Source organism: Ambystoma mexicanum, chromosome 9 (genome assembly GCF_040938575.1).
Source record: "Ambystoma mexicanum isolate Mex_15411 chromosome 9, UKY_AmexF1_1, whole genome shotgun sequence".
Classification (NCBI taxonomy): Eukaryota; Metazoa; Chordata; class Amphibia; order Caudata; family Ambystomatidae; genus Ambystoma; species Ambystoma mexicanum.
The window spans coordinates 1,419,605,280-1,419,621,201 of NC_090931.1; the positions used below are offsets into that span (position 1 = coordinate 1,419,605,280).

Consider the following 15,922-nt stretch of genomic DNA (forward strand, 5'->3'; position numbering starts at 1 on the left):
CTTACAGAACATGGATACCGCTAGGGGGAAGACCTGAAGTGGGTGGGTAAAGAAGATGGGCACTTGCAAGCTGCATAGCGACTTGAGATCCTGTGTCGCATGGAAAGTGATTTGATGGTTGACATGGGTCGCTATGGATACGCTGTATTGCTTTGGTAGCAAAGGTAACAACCATGGCGCAATCTCCCATTCCATATTTGATGATATTCATACAGCTGGGAGGAGCTGCATGACACTGCAAATACAGGATGTAGCTGTGTGCTCATACAACCAAAACACCATATAGTGGAGCAGAAAGGAAGCTGGGTGGTGCTCAGATGGAAATTAGTATTTTGGCGGTAGAAAATTAAGAGATGGGCCTCATTACAAGTCTGCTTGTATTTTGGTGGTAAATCCGCAGAGATACCACCAAATGTATTGACTGTTACCGCCACTTGGTCTGGCGGAATTACTGCAGGATCACACTTGGCAGTATGGTGGCGTTCTGCCGAAATTGCTGGTATTTGGCAATAAGGTGGCAGAATTACCTAGCTGGAGGTTTTTCCTTCATATTACCTCCAAACCCACAGTTTGGTGGTGTGGTAATGTGGCAGTAGTGCAGTGGTAACTCGATTACCACTGATTTTGGCCACACAGTCGAACTCATAATGAGAGCCAAGTGTGTCTGTTTAGACACTGTCACTTAACCATGATTTGGTTACTAAGCTTGGCTTGTTTTTTCTCTCCCGTGGTTGGATAGTAATTTCCCTGGCTCGTGGGTGTGCCCACTTGGCGTTTGAAGATCAGGAAATGAAATGGGAAATAACAGAGAATCAGTGAACCTAAAAAACAGGAAGATACGGGTTTGGCTAAACTTCTTCCTCCTGTCATCACCTCTCAACTAAACTCAGCTGTGGATGCATTCTCTTCTCTGTCCTCTTACGCTTGTCCAATATTAAAGACAGTTTACTGTGCCCCCAAGTTCCAGAAATCAGCCGTCGGAAGGAATTAGTATTAGTGTTCAGCACTTGACTAGTTAGGCCTGACTAAGCCCACGCCATATTGGTTAAGGATATACATGCTTACTGAAAGCTGTAGCACAGAGGTCGCCAAACAGTCGATCGCGGGCGACTAGTAGCTCGCCTGAGCCTTTTCAGTCGCCCGCCTGAAGATACCGAAAAATAAACATTTATCCCAAGTTATATTATTTAATGGTGCGTTTTGCAGCTATTTCCGACCCTGGTCCTCCCAATTGCGGGCGGGGAGCTTGACTGCTGTGCCACATGGAGCTGCTTGGAAATCCACTGACAAGTGTCAGTATCACGTTATGCTTCTGCAGTCCGCCTGTAGTACCACAGTTGGCCTTGTGCGCCCCCACGACAGTCTTGCTTAAGCAAGCTGCTCTTGTTTGCCAGAGATGTTGGAGGGGCTGGGGCAGGATCAGGGTCATTGTGACCACGCAATGTAAATATCACAGTAGCACTGCCACTCGCCTGGAAATGTTCAAAATAATATTTAAAAAATGGTGCAATTTCTTTTATGTGGCTTCTTTCCAAATTCCACATTGTACATTTCCACTTTAAATCACTTCCATGACACAGGTACACCCACTTTTAGTACATTAAGCGATCCATAGACACGCTGTACAATAGAAGCCTACCAGGGTAGCTCAGCAGGTTAACAGACCGATGCTGAGATGTTATATATTCAAAACTACAGGTTGTTAATCGTATGACTTTTTGCAATGCCTTATAAAAAAAAGTGCTATACAATGTGTTTGGCCAGGGTATGGGTTGGGCTGGTTGCTTGCTTATATTCAGGGCTGAGGTGGGGATATTTCTGCCCCTGTAGTGAAAATCAAAAGTTGGCACCCATGAACCCACAGTTTAATTTTCTAAAAACTACTGTCAGCATAACAGAAGCATTTATTTGTGATCAACCAGTTTGACAAGCATTTAAAATCTTTATAAATATAACTTGTGCTAAAACACAGAGGGGCACACAAATAATGATAATGATGTGTTATTTATATAGCGCCTTAATCCAAAGCGCTTTACAGAGCACATATTTACATGCAATATCACCCAACTGAAATTGGTACTCATTTATCGACCTCAGAAGGATGAAAGGATGAGTTGGCCTTGCCGGGACTTTAACCTGCGACCTGCAGATCACGCTCAGATCGCAGCAGCGAGCGCTCACCCGCTGAGCTATCATACCAGCAAATAACGGAGTATGTGTGGTGTCTGACAAAAAAAACATTTCAAAGAAAACTCGTGAACGCAAGCAGCATTTTTCAATTTGGAAATTGTTTTTTTTTTTTTATGGAAGTGTGAAATGCACATTTGGAAACCAATAGTGTGCCTAGCATGTAGAAAGCCTGCATAAAACACAAAGGAAGGGGCACAAAAATTACAGGATATTTGTGTGGAAGTCCAACAAATATCTGTCTTTTTGAGACAGCTACTAATAAATAATAATTCAACAAAGAGGTTTTTGAAGTTCTTAATATATTCATGAAGGGATTTGTTATTCCATCTGTTTAAAGAGGGGAAATAATGGAGCCAAAATAATATTGGTAAAAATTCAGAGGTTTATAAATATCCCCACCCTGATATCGCCCGCTAGTAGCTCTCCACTGTTGGCCTCCACTACAAGTAGCTCTAGCTAACGTAAAGGTTGGAGACCCCTGCTGTAGCACAATTAGAATGTCCTAATATTGGAGATGACAGTAAGGGATAGAGGCGAAGCAGCAGGCGACAATTACTGAGAGATGGAGTTGAAGGACATGGCGTTGGATAAGAGAGGAGTTCCATGATCAGCATGACATGCGTTACCAGGAGGGTAGTGATACATATTGACAGTGCACACTGCACAAACTATATGAGCTGTGAGAAACAGACCATATATAGATCAACCAAAACTGGACTATGCATACTGGAACTTAGATGAGGAAAGCCAATACCTCAGCAATACTACCTGGGCAATAGTCCAAGCAATGCCCAGTGCCCAAGTAAAGTATAGCAGTTATCTCCTAGGCACTAAGCTGCTCACACTCACCTCAATTCTGCAACGCTCTACTTATTTTGATTACCTTTGAATTTTGAGAGTCGAATTACAACTAACTTCTAAGTAACAGGACCAATTCAGATGTTGAAGAAATGTTACGAAGTTAGGAAACATATCCAAACATTTTGATAGAAATGGAGAAATGGGATCCTTTGTCCACTTCCTGGCAGACAATAAGGCCTGAACCACTAGTTTACATTACACAGGGTGCATTCCTAGCCAGAAAGGATTGTCAAGACTCTCAGAGAAACTCTGAGAGAAACCAATGCGTGCCAATGATCCAAGGAGGAAATGGTTTCAATTGGTCATATGGGCTGCACCTACACGGAAATACCACAATGCTGAGAAATAGTGGGGACAGAAAGAATCAGCTTTTTGAGAACCCAAATACTAGTGACACCAAAGTCAATCTTCCCAGAAATACATTATAGAGGCTTTAAAGCAAACAGGGAGCTATGCTTCTATGATACTTGAATACCCAGAAATCACTAAATGAGGAAATGACTGCACAAAGCCCCAGCCCACACAGAAATAAAGAGGCGGTAAACAGAACTTGAACAACCCATGCAATGGGATATAGACACGAATGTCAGAGCAGGATTTAAAGAAACACATATCACCAATGTTTAGAATTCAATGATTAGTAAGGGGCACCACCGGCAGAAATGGGTATCTTTCATTTAACTTAAAACTCAATAAAGAAGAAACAGATTGGATACAAAAAGGGCTGCTCTCTTGTCAGACATGGCTTTCTCCTCTAGCACAAATTGCTCTTCATGGGCTTTTACTTAACACTGGTTAGTCTTGCTTAACTTCTCAGTGCTTCCTCTTTTATTTTTATTAAGCTCAACTAAATTATAGTCATGAACAAGAGCTTTCATTACAACCACTTTTGACCCTTTTGTTTTTCTTTTGAGTACCTAATAATTGCTACTAAGTGGTGAAGGAAAACATATGTCGGTGAGAATGACAATTGGTTGATTGCCTCTGTCAGTCGCTTATGTTCCTAAATGTACCACGAAAGAGAAAATCTACAGTCGTGGAGTCCCCTTTCTATGTCTTTTGTCACAAAACACCCAGTCAACGAGTGGTGTTCTCGCTCTATGTTGACTAGAGAGAGGACTAGGCCGAGCAGAACAAGAAGGTGTTGGAGTGATCAGCGACAGAGAGGTTTAGCGCAACCAGACAAGGCAAACTAGATGGACTAGAAGGGGCATCAATGGGATTGGGAGGGGCAGAGAAACAGAGTAGGAGGCGAAGGGAGGTTGTGTACACTGGGGTAAAGAAGAGGATTCCAAGGGGGTTAGGAGGAGTAATAACACTGAGCAGGGGAGCTATGCAAAGAAAACGTGTTGTGGGGAAGTGCAGGTACATTTTTAGCGGTATTGGGGGATTCCCCCCTGTCAAAGAACAAAAGAAGGATAAAAGAGGAAAAACAAGAGAGTGAAAGTCACAATGGCTCTAAGACCAATATATACATTTTTTTAATTATAATGTCTAGTTGACATTTCTGAATACTAAAATAATTAGACAACATTTGAAACAAAACTATTTTCTAGAAAGAAATATTCAAAAGTTATCATTACGGGCATACAGGCACCAGGGAAATGAACCAGACGAGAATATCGTCACAGGGGGGGGTGGTTTCGCGGGGGAGGGATTGGATACATTCCTGGCTCAGACACAAGGTCTCAGCCACTGTATATGAATCTGGCAGCAGGGCTAAAAACAAATGACAACCAACCTGCCAGAGCATTGCAAAGAGGTACATGCATTTCCGGGAAAGGATTGAGGGGGGTGTCCGGCCGGGGGTGTCCTGCCACTGGGTACCGTCTCCTTGGAACTACAGCACAGCAGTCTCTAACTTGAGTTAGATGAATGTTCGAGTGTTGATGTAAGCTGCTGCGTTTGTTGAAGGAAGTGGCAAATGGGTCCATCATTCAACGCATGTGTTTGCAAGAGGTGGAGTGCTGCACATGGATGCCACCTCATGGGGTGGTAGACTTGAGTGCAACTAAACCGCATGCTTGTGAGTGGAAAGGGTAGTCTTGCGTTAGTTCATCTCCATCTCAACTACCTTCATGCCCTCCCCTTTCCCTGGACCAGTGCCACCTCCTGTCCTGCCCTGCCCGTTGCGCTCCTTTGAGAGTTGGCACGCTGATTGGCCAATTATGATGCCCCAGACAAACATATACTTTTCTGCTCCCTCGAGGCCGCACATTGGGGCCATATTATATGATTTGAGGGCAAACATGGAGCCCTATGTTGCCTTTCTGCTGGAGGAGACGTAGGTAACGCGCTAGAACTGCTTCACTGTATCCATACGCATGCGCAGTATGCGCCCAGAGAGGACCCACCTGCTCCCTGCTTCACGAGATCCATGGGGGAATCTGCCGGCTCTGCTACTTCTCTCTTTTCATCCATTGGATCTTTGAGGGGTAAATAGAGAAGAACACAGAGATTATAATGCACACATCGAGACGCATGTGGAACAGGTTCGGAAATGAAAACCTTACTGGTCATTTTATAACACCACACATGTTCGAGAAAACGTACTGATAAACGTTTAAAAGAAATAGCATCAAAACAGCACATCTAAGCCTCATAGACAAAGGCAGCAGGCTTACAGACCGTTTGGACCAAGATCACACTGCTTGATAAAAGCAAGGGATCGTAGTGACACAAATAATATGTGTTTCTCTATACTATGCATGTACTAAACAGATTTCCGAAAGAATACACTTTTCAATCTATCCCAATTTTTTTTCTCCTACTTAGACTGTCCTGTAATGTTGTGTGCTCCGCCTTCATACCTTAAACGGGAAGTGACGTCAAAGGTGAATAGGAAGCTCAGTCTGCAGATCAGTTACAGCAGCAAAGTGCAAAGTGAAACGTGAGATTTTCACCAACTCATTTGTACATCCCAGCAGCACCCCCGCCCTACACACTCAAAAGTCTGGTGATCCCACCCCCATCAGAGATAGCTCATGTAGTAACTCCTCTTGTTATATATATGTAGCAATCCCCTCTACCAGAGTTATATGCTTGTCCAGGTCCCTTCTCACCTCTACATATCGGAAGAACCTTCCTCATCCCATTATTACTAACCCTGATGCTCATACTACTATTGGTCCTACTGAAAGCACTTTTAGGCTGTACTTCTGACAGCAGTAATACAAGTACGGAAACTAGTACTGATGCTTCTGATTATACCGCTCCTACAGCAGCTGTTTCTGCTACTAGTAGGCTGCAAAGGAAGGGGGCACGTGCTGCACGGTAGCTCTGAGTATGAGGGCAAGGGAGGCGGCAGGAGTCCCAAACAAACAATAATGTGGGGGCATTTAAGAAAATAACTCGTTTTTATTTTGCTGCTGCAATGAGTATGCCTACTGAACTTCCTGTCCCGTTCTGATGTCACTTCCTGTTTCAGAGGTTGCAAGCAGTTATAAAAATGGAAGATAGATAGGGAAGGACAAACTGCTTCTTTTTTCGTATGTCTTGGAAACTGGCTCACGTTAAAATATTACAATTATGGAGGCACATGTATTTTGTTGGTTAAAGAGACATGTCCGCTTTAAGTGGACAGTTGGATTTTAAATCAAGTTTGCTCGGAAATAATGTTTCCATTGCAATTGCCTTCTTGCCTTTTTTGGGACAGGCAACACCAGCCTAATACAAATGATTGGAGCTGAGTGGATTGATTTCATGAAAAACACACACTTGTGCCTGCACTGTTTTGCGCCAAAGTAGGTGAAAGAACAATTCTCACTCCGATTGGTTAGTTTTATCCATTTTTATTTTGTTTAGAAATTTAGGGTTTAGCCCTTTTGGAGACACGTGTTTCGGCGTTCACACTCCGCCTTTTTCAATCCGGGCCTTTATAGGACTACGACACTTGGAGCAGGAACAATACAATTTTCAGGTGGGATTGAACCCAGGACTTGTTAGAACTATACACAATAGAGAATCTTGTAAAGGCCCGGATTGAAAAAGGCAGAGTGTGAACGCCGAAACACGTGCAGGCACAAGTGTGTGTTTTTCAAGGTTTACAGACGGAGTAGAGGAACTCAATGTCTCCGTATTAGCCTACACTCATGCGACAAATAACTACTAACAAAGAAATACAAGCAAGAATAAATTGAAAACTACAAGCAATAATAGGTCGCGAAGGTACTATTATATGATATCAATACAAAAAAGTTCCTCAAAACTTATGGATTGATTTCATGCCATTTCGTTTAAAGGGGGCACTTTATGTCCCACGGATGCTACAAGAGAATGCACTGGGGATTACAGGCTCAGTTTCCTTAAACCGTCCACTCAAAAGAGGTCTCCCTGATTCAACCTGAACCACGTGCGGTCTGCGATTAAAGGGTGTCAAATGCATGCGCAGACCTTCCAGGCCGCAGGTCCTCACCCACTATCAAATGATATGTTTATTTTATAAATGGCTAGCAGGTGCCTGCGCCCTTGGCGTTTGCTTCCAAATATCCCCAGCATTGTTAGAATGAGAGATGCATTATGGGATTGATACATTAGGACACTGGGACACTGGTTTACGCCTAGTCTCTAACTTGAGGTGACAGAGACTACTGCGGATAGCGCAGAAGTAAGTAGGGTACACGAAGCACCAAGTGCGCAGGAAAAACAGAATGGTAATTTCTGGTGTGCAAGCCGAAATAAACCTGCACAGCCTATTGTGGAAGGGGAGCCACCATTCCAATATGGATTTCAAGTTTAACTTAAGGAAAGAACACAGGCAAATGACTCAAGAGCGTGGGGATTGACCAGAACTACAATAATGACGTCCGGCATTAGAGATTTGTGTGGAAATGTTGTTGGGTAGATATTTGTGTGCTCCCATTCCAGCTTCTTCATTTGGTAGTTAGGGTGGGGGTTTGCACTTCAGGCCATACCTCAGACCTCTCACGGGTCAAACTCTCATTTCCCGCTTGACCCTTCGCAGTGCTTTCACCGCCCCCTAGCTACTCCTCACTTCTGCAGCCCCTGATTTGCTCTGCGGTTATATGCTGGCCACCCCCGCCCAGGATCATTTTACTCCTGGGGCCCTCCCATGCACTGCTTTTTCGCCGTATCACCGCTCCGGCGGAGCATGTCTTCAGGTTCAGAGTGCTCCTCCTTTCAGTGCAGCTTCCCTATATTTCACCCGACAGCTCTCCATTTGCTTCTCTCTCGAGTACTTCCACTCTGCCTTGCTACACTCCAAGTTTTGCAGGCAGTTTTTACCTCCAGCGTTTTTATCTGACACCGTACTTCGACTGCAAGGGACAAGGAGGGTCAGGTGTGTGTCTTCGGGTCACTATGCACATACGCCCTCTACAGGATAGGTCCTGTAGTGCACGCCCTTTATTGGTGGCCAGACTGACGTACGCCACAACTAACAGTCTTTCTCTCCTCTAATCCACCAGGAATTCTGTGAAGGGGTTGCTCCTGCCCCTCCCTTGTTTTGTCTGCCTACTTCCCTGGGGCAGGGTGTTTCCAGGCACTCCTATTCATCCAGGGGCTCTGGTGTAGGGTCATAATGTACTTTAATTCGGTTTTCACCGTTAACAGTAAATATATTTCATACAAAATCATCATATTTTAAAACACAGTTACAATACTCTCGCCAAACGTTTAAAAGCCTCAACAACATATTTACATAGGTCTTTTGTAAAATACACATCAACGAATGACAGAACAAAATTCATAGCCTCTGCAACATGCCTGATGTTATTGGCTTAACATGCTTTTTCAACCATAAACGTCTCAAATCCTGAAGCTTTAGACAAAAGAATAAAAAATGGATTAAGTCCTCCTCAGTGCCACCACCACATGTACAAAGTTTCGAATTAAAAAGCCATTTAATTTGCAGCTTCAAAGGTAAAACTTTGAGGCGAATCATAGCAATGATCCGTCTCTGAGTCGGTGAGCGTACAACACTAAGAGCAAACGTTTCAGAATAAGTCCTACGAGCCATGTTAAAAACACCAATAAGCTTAGTTTGTCCATGCCATTTGTTGCTTGAACATAGTTTCTCTTTCTAGCTTCCTTAAGTAATTGACACTTGGTGATTGTACCCCGCTTCAGCTCACAAAGAACGACCCCCCACCTCTTACACATGCTAGCACAATCTCTGTGCAAGGGATATATGGCACACTCCTCAGCCTATTCCATTTCTTCTTTCACATTTAGGATGTTAAAATTCAAAGATACAGACAAATGTACTTTGCTGTAGTACTCTAAGAGCCTATATTCGGCCTGTACCCCAATACTGGGTACCCACAACTCTAATGCTAGGGGAGTTCCCAGAGTGCTAGGGGTCACCCCTATCAATGTCCTTAAGCAGATACCGATTACTCGGTCCAAAGAAGTGCAACTTGCCTTTCCTGCCAGCTCACTTCTATATAGTAAGGCAGAATAAATCTTAGCTTCAAGGGCTTGAATGCATTTATCAAATCAAAAGCCGCCACATTTTTGTTCAAATCATCTAAGACCACAATAAAGTAGTCCTTAGGCGGTTCTCCACAATTGATAAATGCGCCGACCATTGACAATTTCCCACAAACATGATGCCCAGATAAAAGTGTGAGTCCACCACACTTAGCTTAATCGTGTCAACCCAGTTATATTTATTTTCATGTTTTAAACAAAAACAACAATCTTAGTTTTATTTAAATTCAATTGTAGACCATTGTTTTTAGATGCATAGGCCAGGCTACTAGCCAGCCCCTTAGGAGCCAGATCTAGAAGAACCACCTCATCTGCGTATAGTAGGGAGAGTGGGAATGAAGGGCATGGCGTCCGAGTCTCTTGCAGCTAAGCCCCATTTGTGATACTGTTCAGTGCGACTCTCATCCTAGCTATGCTATGTGTGCTCACTGGTCCTTGATAACTCAAGTAAAGTCTGACTGAGATGGCTGCGTTTCGATTGGATGTGTGCCTGCACTATAGTCCCTCTTTGCACTAAACATAAGGACAATGGTTGTGGTAGGAGCTAGCCTGTCTGGCTTTGCTGGAAGTGAGGAAGAGTTCACACACTGGTGTTGGTCTGCAAAGGTCCTCTTTGCAGACACAGGAATAGCCCTCTGCTCTTTACTATCAAGCTGTCAGTAGAAGCTGCTGGCTGGGCACTCACTGCATCACAGACCAGACTCCCCTCTAGATGCACGTTGTCTTTACTAGAAAAGGGTGTGTGTCTCTAATGCATCTGTCTATTACTTTGTATGAGAATGATTATCTGGTAGACCAGTAGTCGCCCACTCAACGTTCTACCATAAGACCATGTTGTTTACGACTAGACCGCTCTCTTTGCAGAGCCCTGAGGATAGATTCTAACACCCCCACCTATTGCCTAAAGTTTGATTTTGCCCATCTCTGCCACCTCTGAATGTTGTACTGGAGGTAAAGAAAGCACTGATCAACTATAGGTTTTGCACAATCACCATACAGTTGTGCAAGTGCCCTGAGCCCTTAATGAATGCATGGCTTTTGCATTGACTTTCTTCTTGTGTAGACCATGAGCGTCTGGGTTGAGAGCTCGCCCTGCCTTGGCATGACTCCATGACTGCATGCTGGCCCGCTCTGTTAGTACTCACAACTTGCAACCAGACCTGGACTGCAATAACAATTCTTTGTCTCATTTCCAGTGATCGGAAACTAATCATTGAGTTTAGTGTGCAGCAGAAGAAACCCTGTATTGTATGCTACATTAGGGATTTGTACAGCAAACACCTTGCTGTGAAGCAGGGGCCGCGCCTGAGGGGCGTGATACGATAAAGGCTATTGATTGAAGGAATGCAGGAGGGATTTACTCATACTCTGTATCCTACAAGTACTTTTACTATCATTTTTGGAATGGTAAAAGAGGTTCTATTCCAATGGTGTTTGTTACCAGTAGTTTTGCTAAAGTGTTCTTATTCCATATGGGTTAAGGAATAAAAGATAATATTGGGCCTCATTACAAGTTTGGTGGTAAATCGGCAGTAAATCTGTTGAAATACCACCAAACAGATGTGCTGTTACCGTCACTTGGTCAAATGGCGGTATGGTGGTGTTAGTCCCCAATCATGGAGTCCATTAGACTCCATGGGGAGTTCAGCGTAATTACCACCAGCAGTAATTATGCAGAATTTGTGCACTGCGATAATGTGTCGGTAACTTTATTACAACTGCATTACCAGTGATTTGTAGCTGCACCGCCCATCTTGTAATGAGGCCCAATATATTAACAATGACTGGCAAAGTACCTCTATATTTTGAGATAGCATATATGTGCTATGCTGTAATCTGAGTCTGTCCACCTGAAATCTACATAGTGCGGCCTGAGTATCTTATCATACTATGGGGCTTTAGGGAGGATACTGAGGACTACATTTGCCTCTCCCCAGATCTCCCTGGGGATGGAAGACCGACTCCCAGTCTGACACTCCACATAACCCAATCCTGCATTGTCCGCAGAGGACCCACTTCCATCACAGATCCTTGTGCAAAAGCACTGCATTGTAAAAACACACCAATAGGGCAGCAGTTGCAATAGGGTGTTCTGCGTCAGCGAGATGCAGGGAATATGGGATGCTTTGCGGTAGCCACTTTTATATGAGTGCTGCCCTTGAATGGTGCCTCTGTGGGGTATGATATGTCATGTTATATCATGTTATGTTAAGTTATTAGGATTAATACCAACCACCTCTACTATTTGCATGGTCTCTAGGCGCTCTGGCAGCTCATGCTAGAATGTTCATTAATTATAATTTTGTAAATATCTCAGAAAATGCACTTTGTTATCATTGCCGACTTTTTGATTGAAACTAAAGGTTTTGTGGGCTAAGGATGATGTAGGGGGTTTAAATAGTGCTGGAGAAAAATGGGCACGTGTGAGGCGAGCACCCCTCCCTTGCAGAATAGGGGAGGAAAGGACTCATTAATAAAAATAATAATTTATTTCTTATATAGCGCTGCACACCCATAGGTCTCGGAGCACTGAACATAACCGAAGACGTTATTATCCCACAGAGTGTTACTCAATTAATCGACCTTTGAAGGATGAATGGCTGACTTGTCCCTGCCCGGATGCAAACCTGCCACGGCAGGCTGCACACAGATATGAGGGGCAAGCGCTTAGCTCACTGTGCTATCTGACGGGCATCATCCCCAATTATTTTTTTTTTTTAACAGCTTTTTCCGTGTTGAGTTTATGGTCTCTCTCTATCTTGTGGTATATGTTTATGCCTAGATATCGAAACGTCTCTGTCTGCCAGGGTATCTGCAGAATGGGCAGTTTTTCCAGTGGAATACTTTTGTATCTCCCCAAGGGGAACACGTTGGACTTCCCGGGTTTACCGATATGCCCGAGAGGGCGGCATAGCGATCCATCACCTCCAGCACATATTGCAGGTTCTCTTCCGGGACGCGCAGATAGAGGAGCATGTCATCTGCATACAGTGATATCAAGTGTGTGTTTCCTGTCGTACGAATCCCCACCTCTCCGTATTGTTGCCTAAGGCAAATTGCCAACGGCTCCAGCGCAAGAATATATAACATGGGCGACCAGGGGCATCGCTGTGTAGTCCCCCTACTGAGTTGCCACTTGTCTGAAATTATAGTGCCGGTTTTGACCCTTGCAATCGAGGAGCTGTATAACATCTTGACCCATCTAATGTACCCCGGCCCTATCCCATACACTTTCAGGGTCGCCATCAACCATGGCCACATCACTGAGTCGAAGGCTTTGACCGCATCCAGCGACACAATGGCCGGCTCGCCAGGGTCTTTCTCAGTTTGATCAATAATGTGGTGTAGCCTCCTGTGGTTGTCCGTGAAGGTTTTTTGCCGGGGACATAGCCTGTTTGGTCCAGGTGTATCAATTTGCCAATTATTCACTTAAGCCTGTTGGCAAGCACCGCCGTGAGTATCTTGATTAAGCATCGATAAGGGCCTATAGGACCCACAGTCCACATTCGGCTTCAGAAGCGGGATGATCACCGCCTCTCGGAGGCATTCCGGCAGCTCCCCTGTTCGTAGGCCTCATTGAGGCATCATCCCCAACTTTATGTGTGAAAGTGATGGTCAGGATAATGAGGGTGGAGACAGCTGCATATTACCCTTCTACGTCAATTTACCAAAAGTGTCCCCTTCTCCTTCTTGTGGTGGTCCAGGCAAGGAGGCAAACCAAGGCAGATAAACAGCCATCAATTGTGAGACTCCTGCTATTCTTAGCTCTTTTAATGTACTGTTTCCACCTTGTTTCCGCCACTCTGCAGACCCTACTTTCATATTCACTGTGGCTTGCATGTTTTCAGTAGTATTTTGAAGACTCTATAATGTGTCCTCCACTATGCTATTTCATCCCTTATATTTATATTTGGTCAAGGCCGCCAAATCGCTACAATTCTATTTAATGATATGATAAGATATGGCATTTATAACTCGCCTGTACACAAGTGTTTCTAGGCGCGACAGGACAAGGAAACAGAGGGAGGACAAAACAATGATCTTACTAGGCCTTGTGTCATTCAGATTGTGCAACTTGCGCGATCTGAATGACACCTGGCCTAGTAAGATCGTTGTCTGTCTCCCCTTGTTCCCCCCCCCTGCCTCGTCGCGCCTTGAAACACTTGTGTATAGGCGCGTTACAAATGCCTTATCATATCATATCATATCATATCAAGTGCAGGGAAGGGGGGGAAGTGTAGGTAACTCAAGTGCAGCCAGTGGGTGGCTAAGTGCAGGTAACTGAATAAGTGTAGCCAACAGTGCCTTATAAGTGCAGAGCGAGGGGACTGTAGGGTTTCAGATATAGACCATAAGTGCTGGGGGAGCCAGTAGGCAGTGCCAAGGGCAACTGGACATGCAGGAGCCTGGGCCCAAGTTCAGAGGGTAGCCAGGTGACCAGTGCGTGGAGCAATCGGATATCAGCAGCGGAGAGGAAGAGAGAACGCTGAAGTGAAAAGGAAGGTCTTGTGTTGCTTCTGGAACCGGAGGTGGTTCTGAGGAAGGGAGGCAGTTGCAGAGGGAAGCCTCAGCCGGAGAGAGAGATCTGCCCCCAACTCTCTGCTTGAAAAAGCGACCGAACCTCAGAGAGTTGGGTGGATGAGTGGAGAGCTTGAGAAGGGAGATGTTTAGGAGGAGAGACTTGGTGGTAGTGAGGTCCCAGGCTCCAGAAAGCCTTGTGGACAATGGAAACAGGCTTGAACGTGATCTTTGCACCACAAGGAGCCAGTGAAGAGATTTCAGAGCTGGAGAGATATGATCCCTGGGTTTGGGGCCAAGGACAAGTCTTGCAGTCCTGTTCTGGATAAATTGTAGAGGTCGGAGAGTAGAGGCAGGAGGATTTAGAAAGAGGCTGTTGCAGTAGTCCAGCCTAGAGATGACCAGAGCTCTGAAGACAGTGAGCTTCTGGGGGAAAGTGAGGAAAGCAAGGATACCGGTGCAGCTGATAGTTTGACTTTCTAGAGATGTCATAGCTGTGAGGAGTGAAGGAGAGTGTGGGGAGTCGAAGATGACCGCAAGGTTCTTAGCCTCAGAGGTAGGAGCAGGAAGAGGCCCGGAGAGGGTGGCCAGAGAGAGAGGAAAGGAGGGAGCTGGTGTTCTGATGAGGAGAATCTCAGTCTTACTGGGATTAAGGCAGAGATCATTGGCGGCACACCACTCCTGAATTGCGGCCAGATAGTCTGGTATTAGAGAAGGAGAAGAAGCAGCTGATGGGAGCCTGAAAGAGAGCTGGGTGTCATCCGCATAACACTGAAAGTTGGAGCAGAAAGCAGCGATGAAGTGGGCAAGAGGTGCCAGCTAGTGGTTGAAAATCCAGGGAGAAAGGTTAGACCCCTGAGGAATGACACAAGCAGAAGGAGAGAGATAGAAGAGAGGAAAGACCCCAGTTGGACCTAAGAGGGTCGGTCAGTGAGAAAGGAGGTCAGCCAGGCCAGGGTCTGATCAGTGATATCCAGGTTATCACGGAGGCGATGGAGCAGGATGTCATGGTGGACCATATCAAAAGCAGAAGACAGATCGAGAAGAATGAGGACAGAAGAAAGGTTAGAACCAAAGTTAGAGAGCAGGTCTTCATGGTTGTGCAGGAGACAAGTTTCAGTGCTTCTGCCAGCTCTGAAGCCAGACTGGTGGCTGTGGAGACAACCGACAGATTCAGTGTGACGATTAAGCTGGAAGATGGTCAGATTTTCCAAGAGTGTCCCCAGGAAAGGAGTGATGAAGATCGGGGGATAGTTAGCCAGAGAGGAAGGATCGGCAGAGGGCTTTTTAAGAAGGGGTGCACAATGGAGTGCTTAAGGGAGGAGGTAAAGATTCCAGTGGTAATGGAGTGATTGCAGAAATCAGCCAAGGCTGGAGCAAGGGTGTCGATGTGGTCATTGATGGTTCATGTTGCTCATGTCCTTTAATTGTCCGCAGGTTGTAGTCTAGGAGCGAGCATTGGGGGTCAAGATGCCCGTTCTACCATCGACCCCGATTCATTGGCCCTGACTGTCCGTGGTCACGGTTAGGTGTCATTTTTTGGTTTCACTAGACCGCCATAAAATGTGGTGTTGAAGGGCTTTATATAATGTGCAACGCCTTTGCAGAGTGGAAATAAGGCGTAGGGCTGCGCTACGGTCCATACTTTGGCTGACTACAGCAAATAACTCCTTGTTTTGTGTCTGTTTGTGCTTTTGTTGTAAACTGTATAATTTCATGCAGCTGTATTTGTGCTGCCCAAATGACCAGATCATCATGGCGTGTTGCTTGGGCCACTGGTCGTAAATCCCTCATCATATGGGTTTCTAAGCGTGTTTGTATGTCCTTTCCTCTGAAGTCCTTCCATTCCCTCATGTCTTGGCATTCCATGCGCATGACCTCACCCTGGGAAAGGGTCCAGGAC

General features: G+C 45.1%; 1 protein-coding gene across 4 annotated transcripts in view; it reads right to left on the reverse strand.

Moving 5' to 3' along the window:
* The window catches only part of TNS1 (tensin 1), a 2,137,091-nt gene that overhangs the window by 33,568 nt on the left and 2,087,601 nt on the right, over window positions 1-15,922 (reverse strand). For all 4 annotated transcript variants that reach the window (XM_069616815.1, XM_069616816.1, XM_069616817.1 and 1 more), the window contains one exon: window positions 5,406-5,477. In XM_069616815.1, the coding sequence (XP_069472916.1) occupies window positions 5,406-5,477 (72 nt within the window). The remainder of the gene's footprint in view (window positions 1-5,405; window positions 5,478-15,922) is intronic.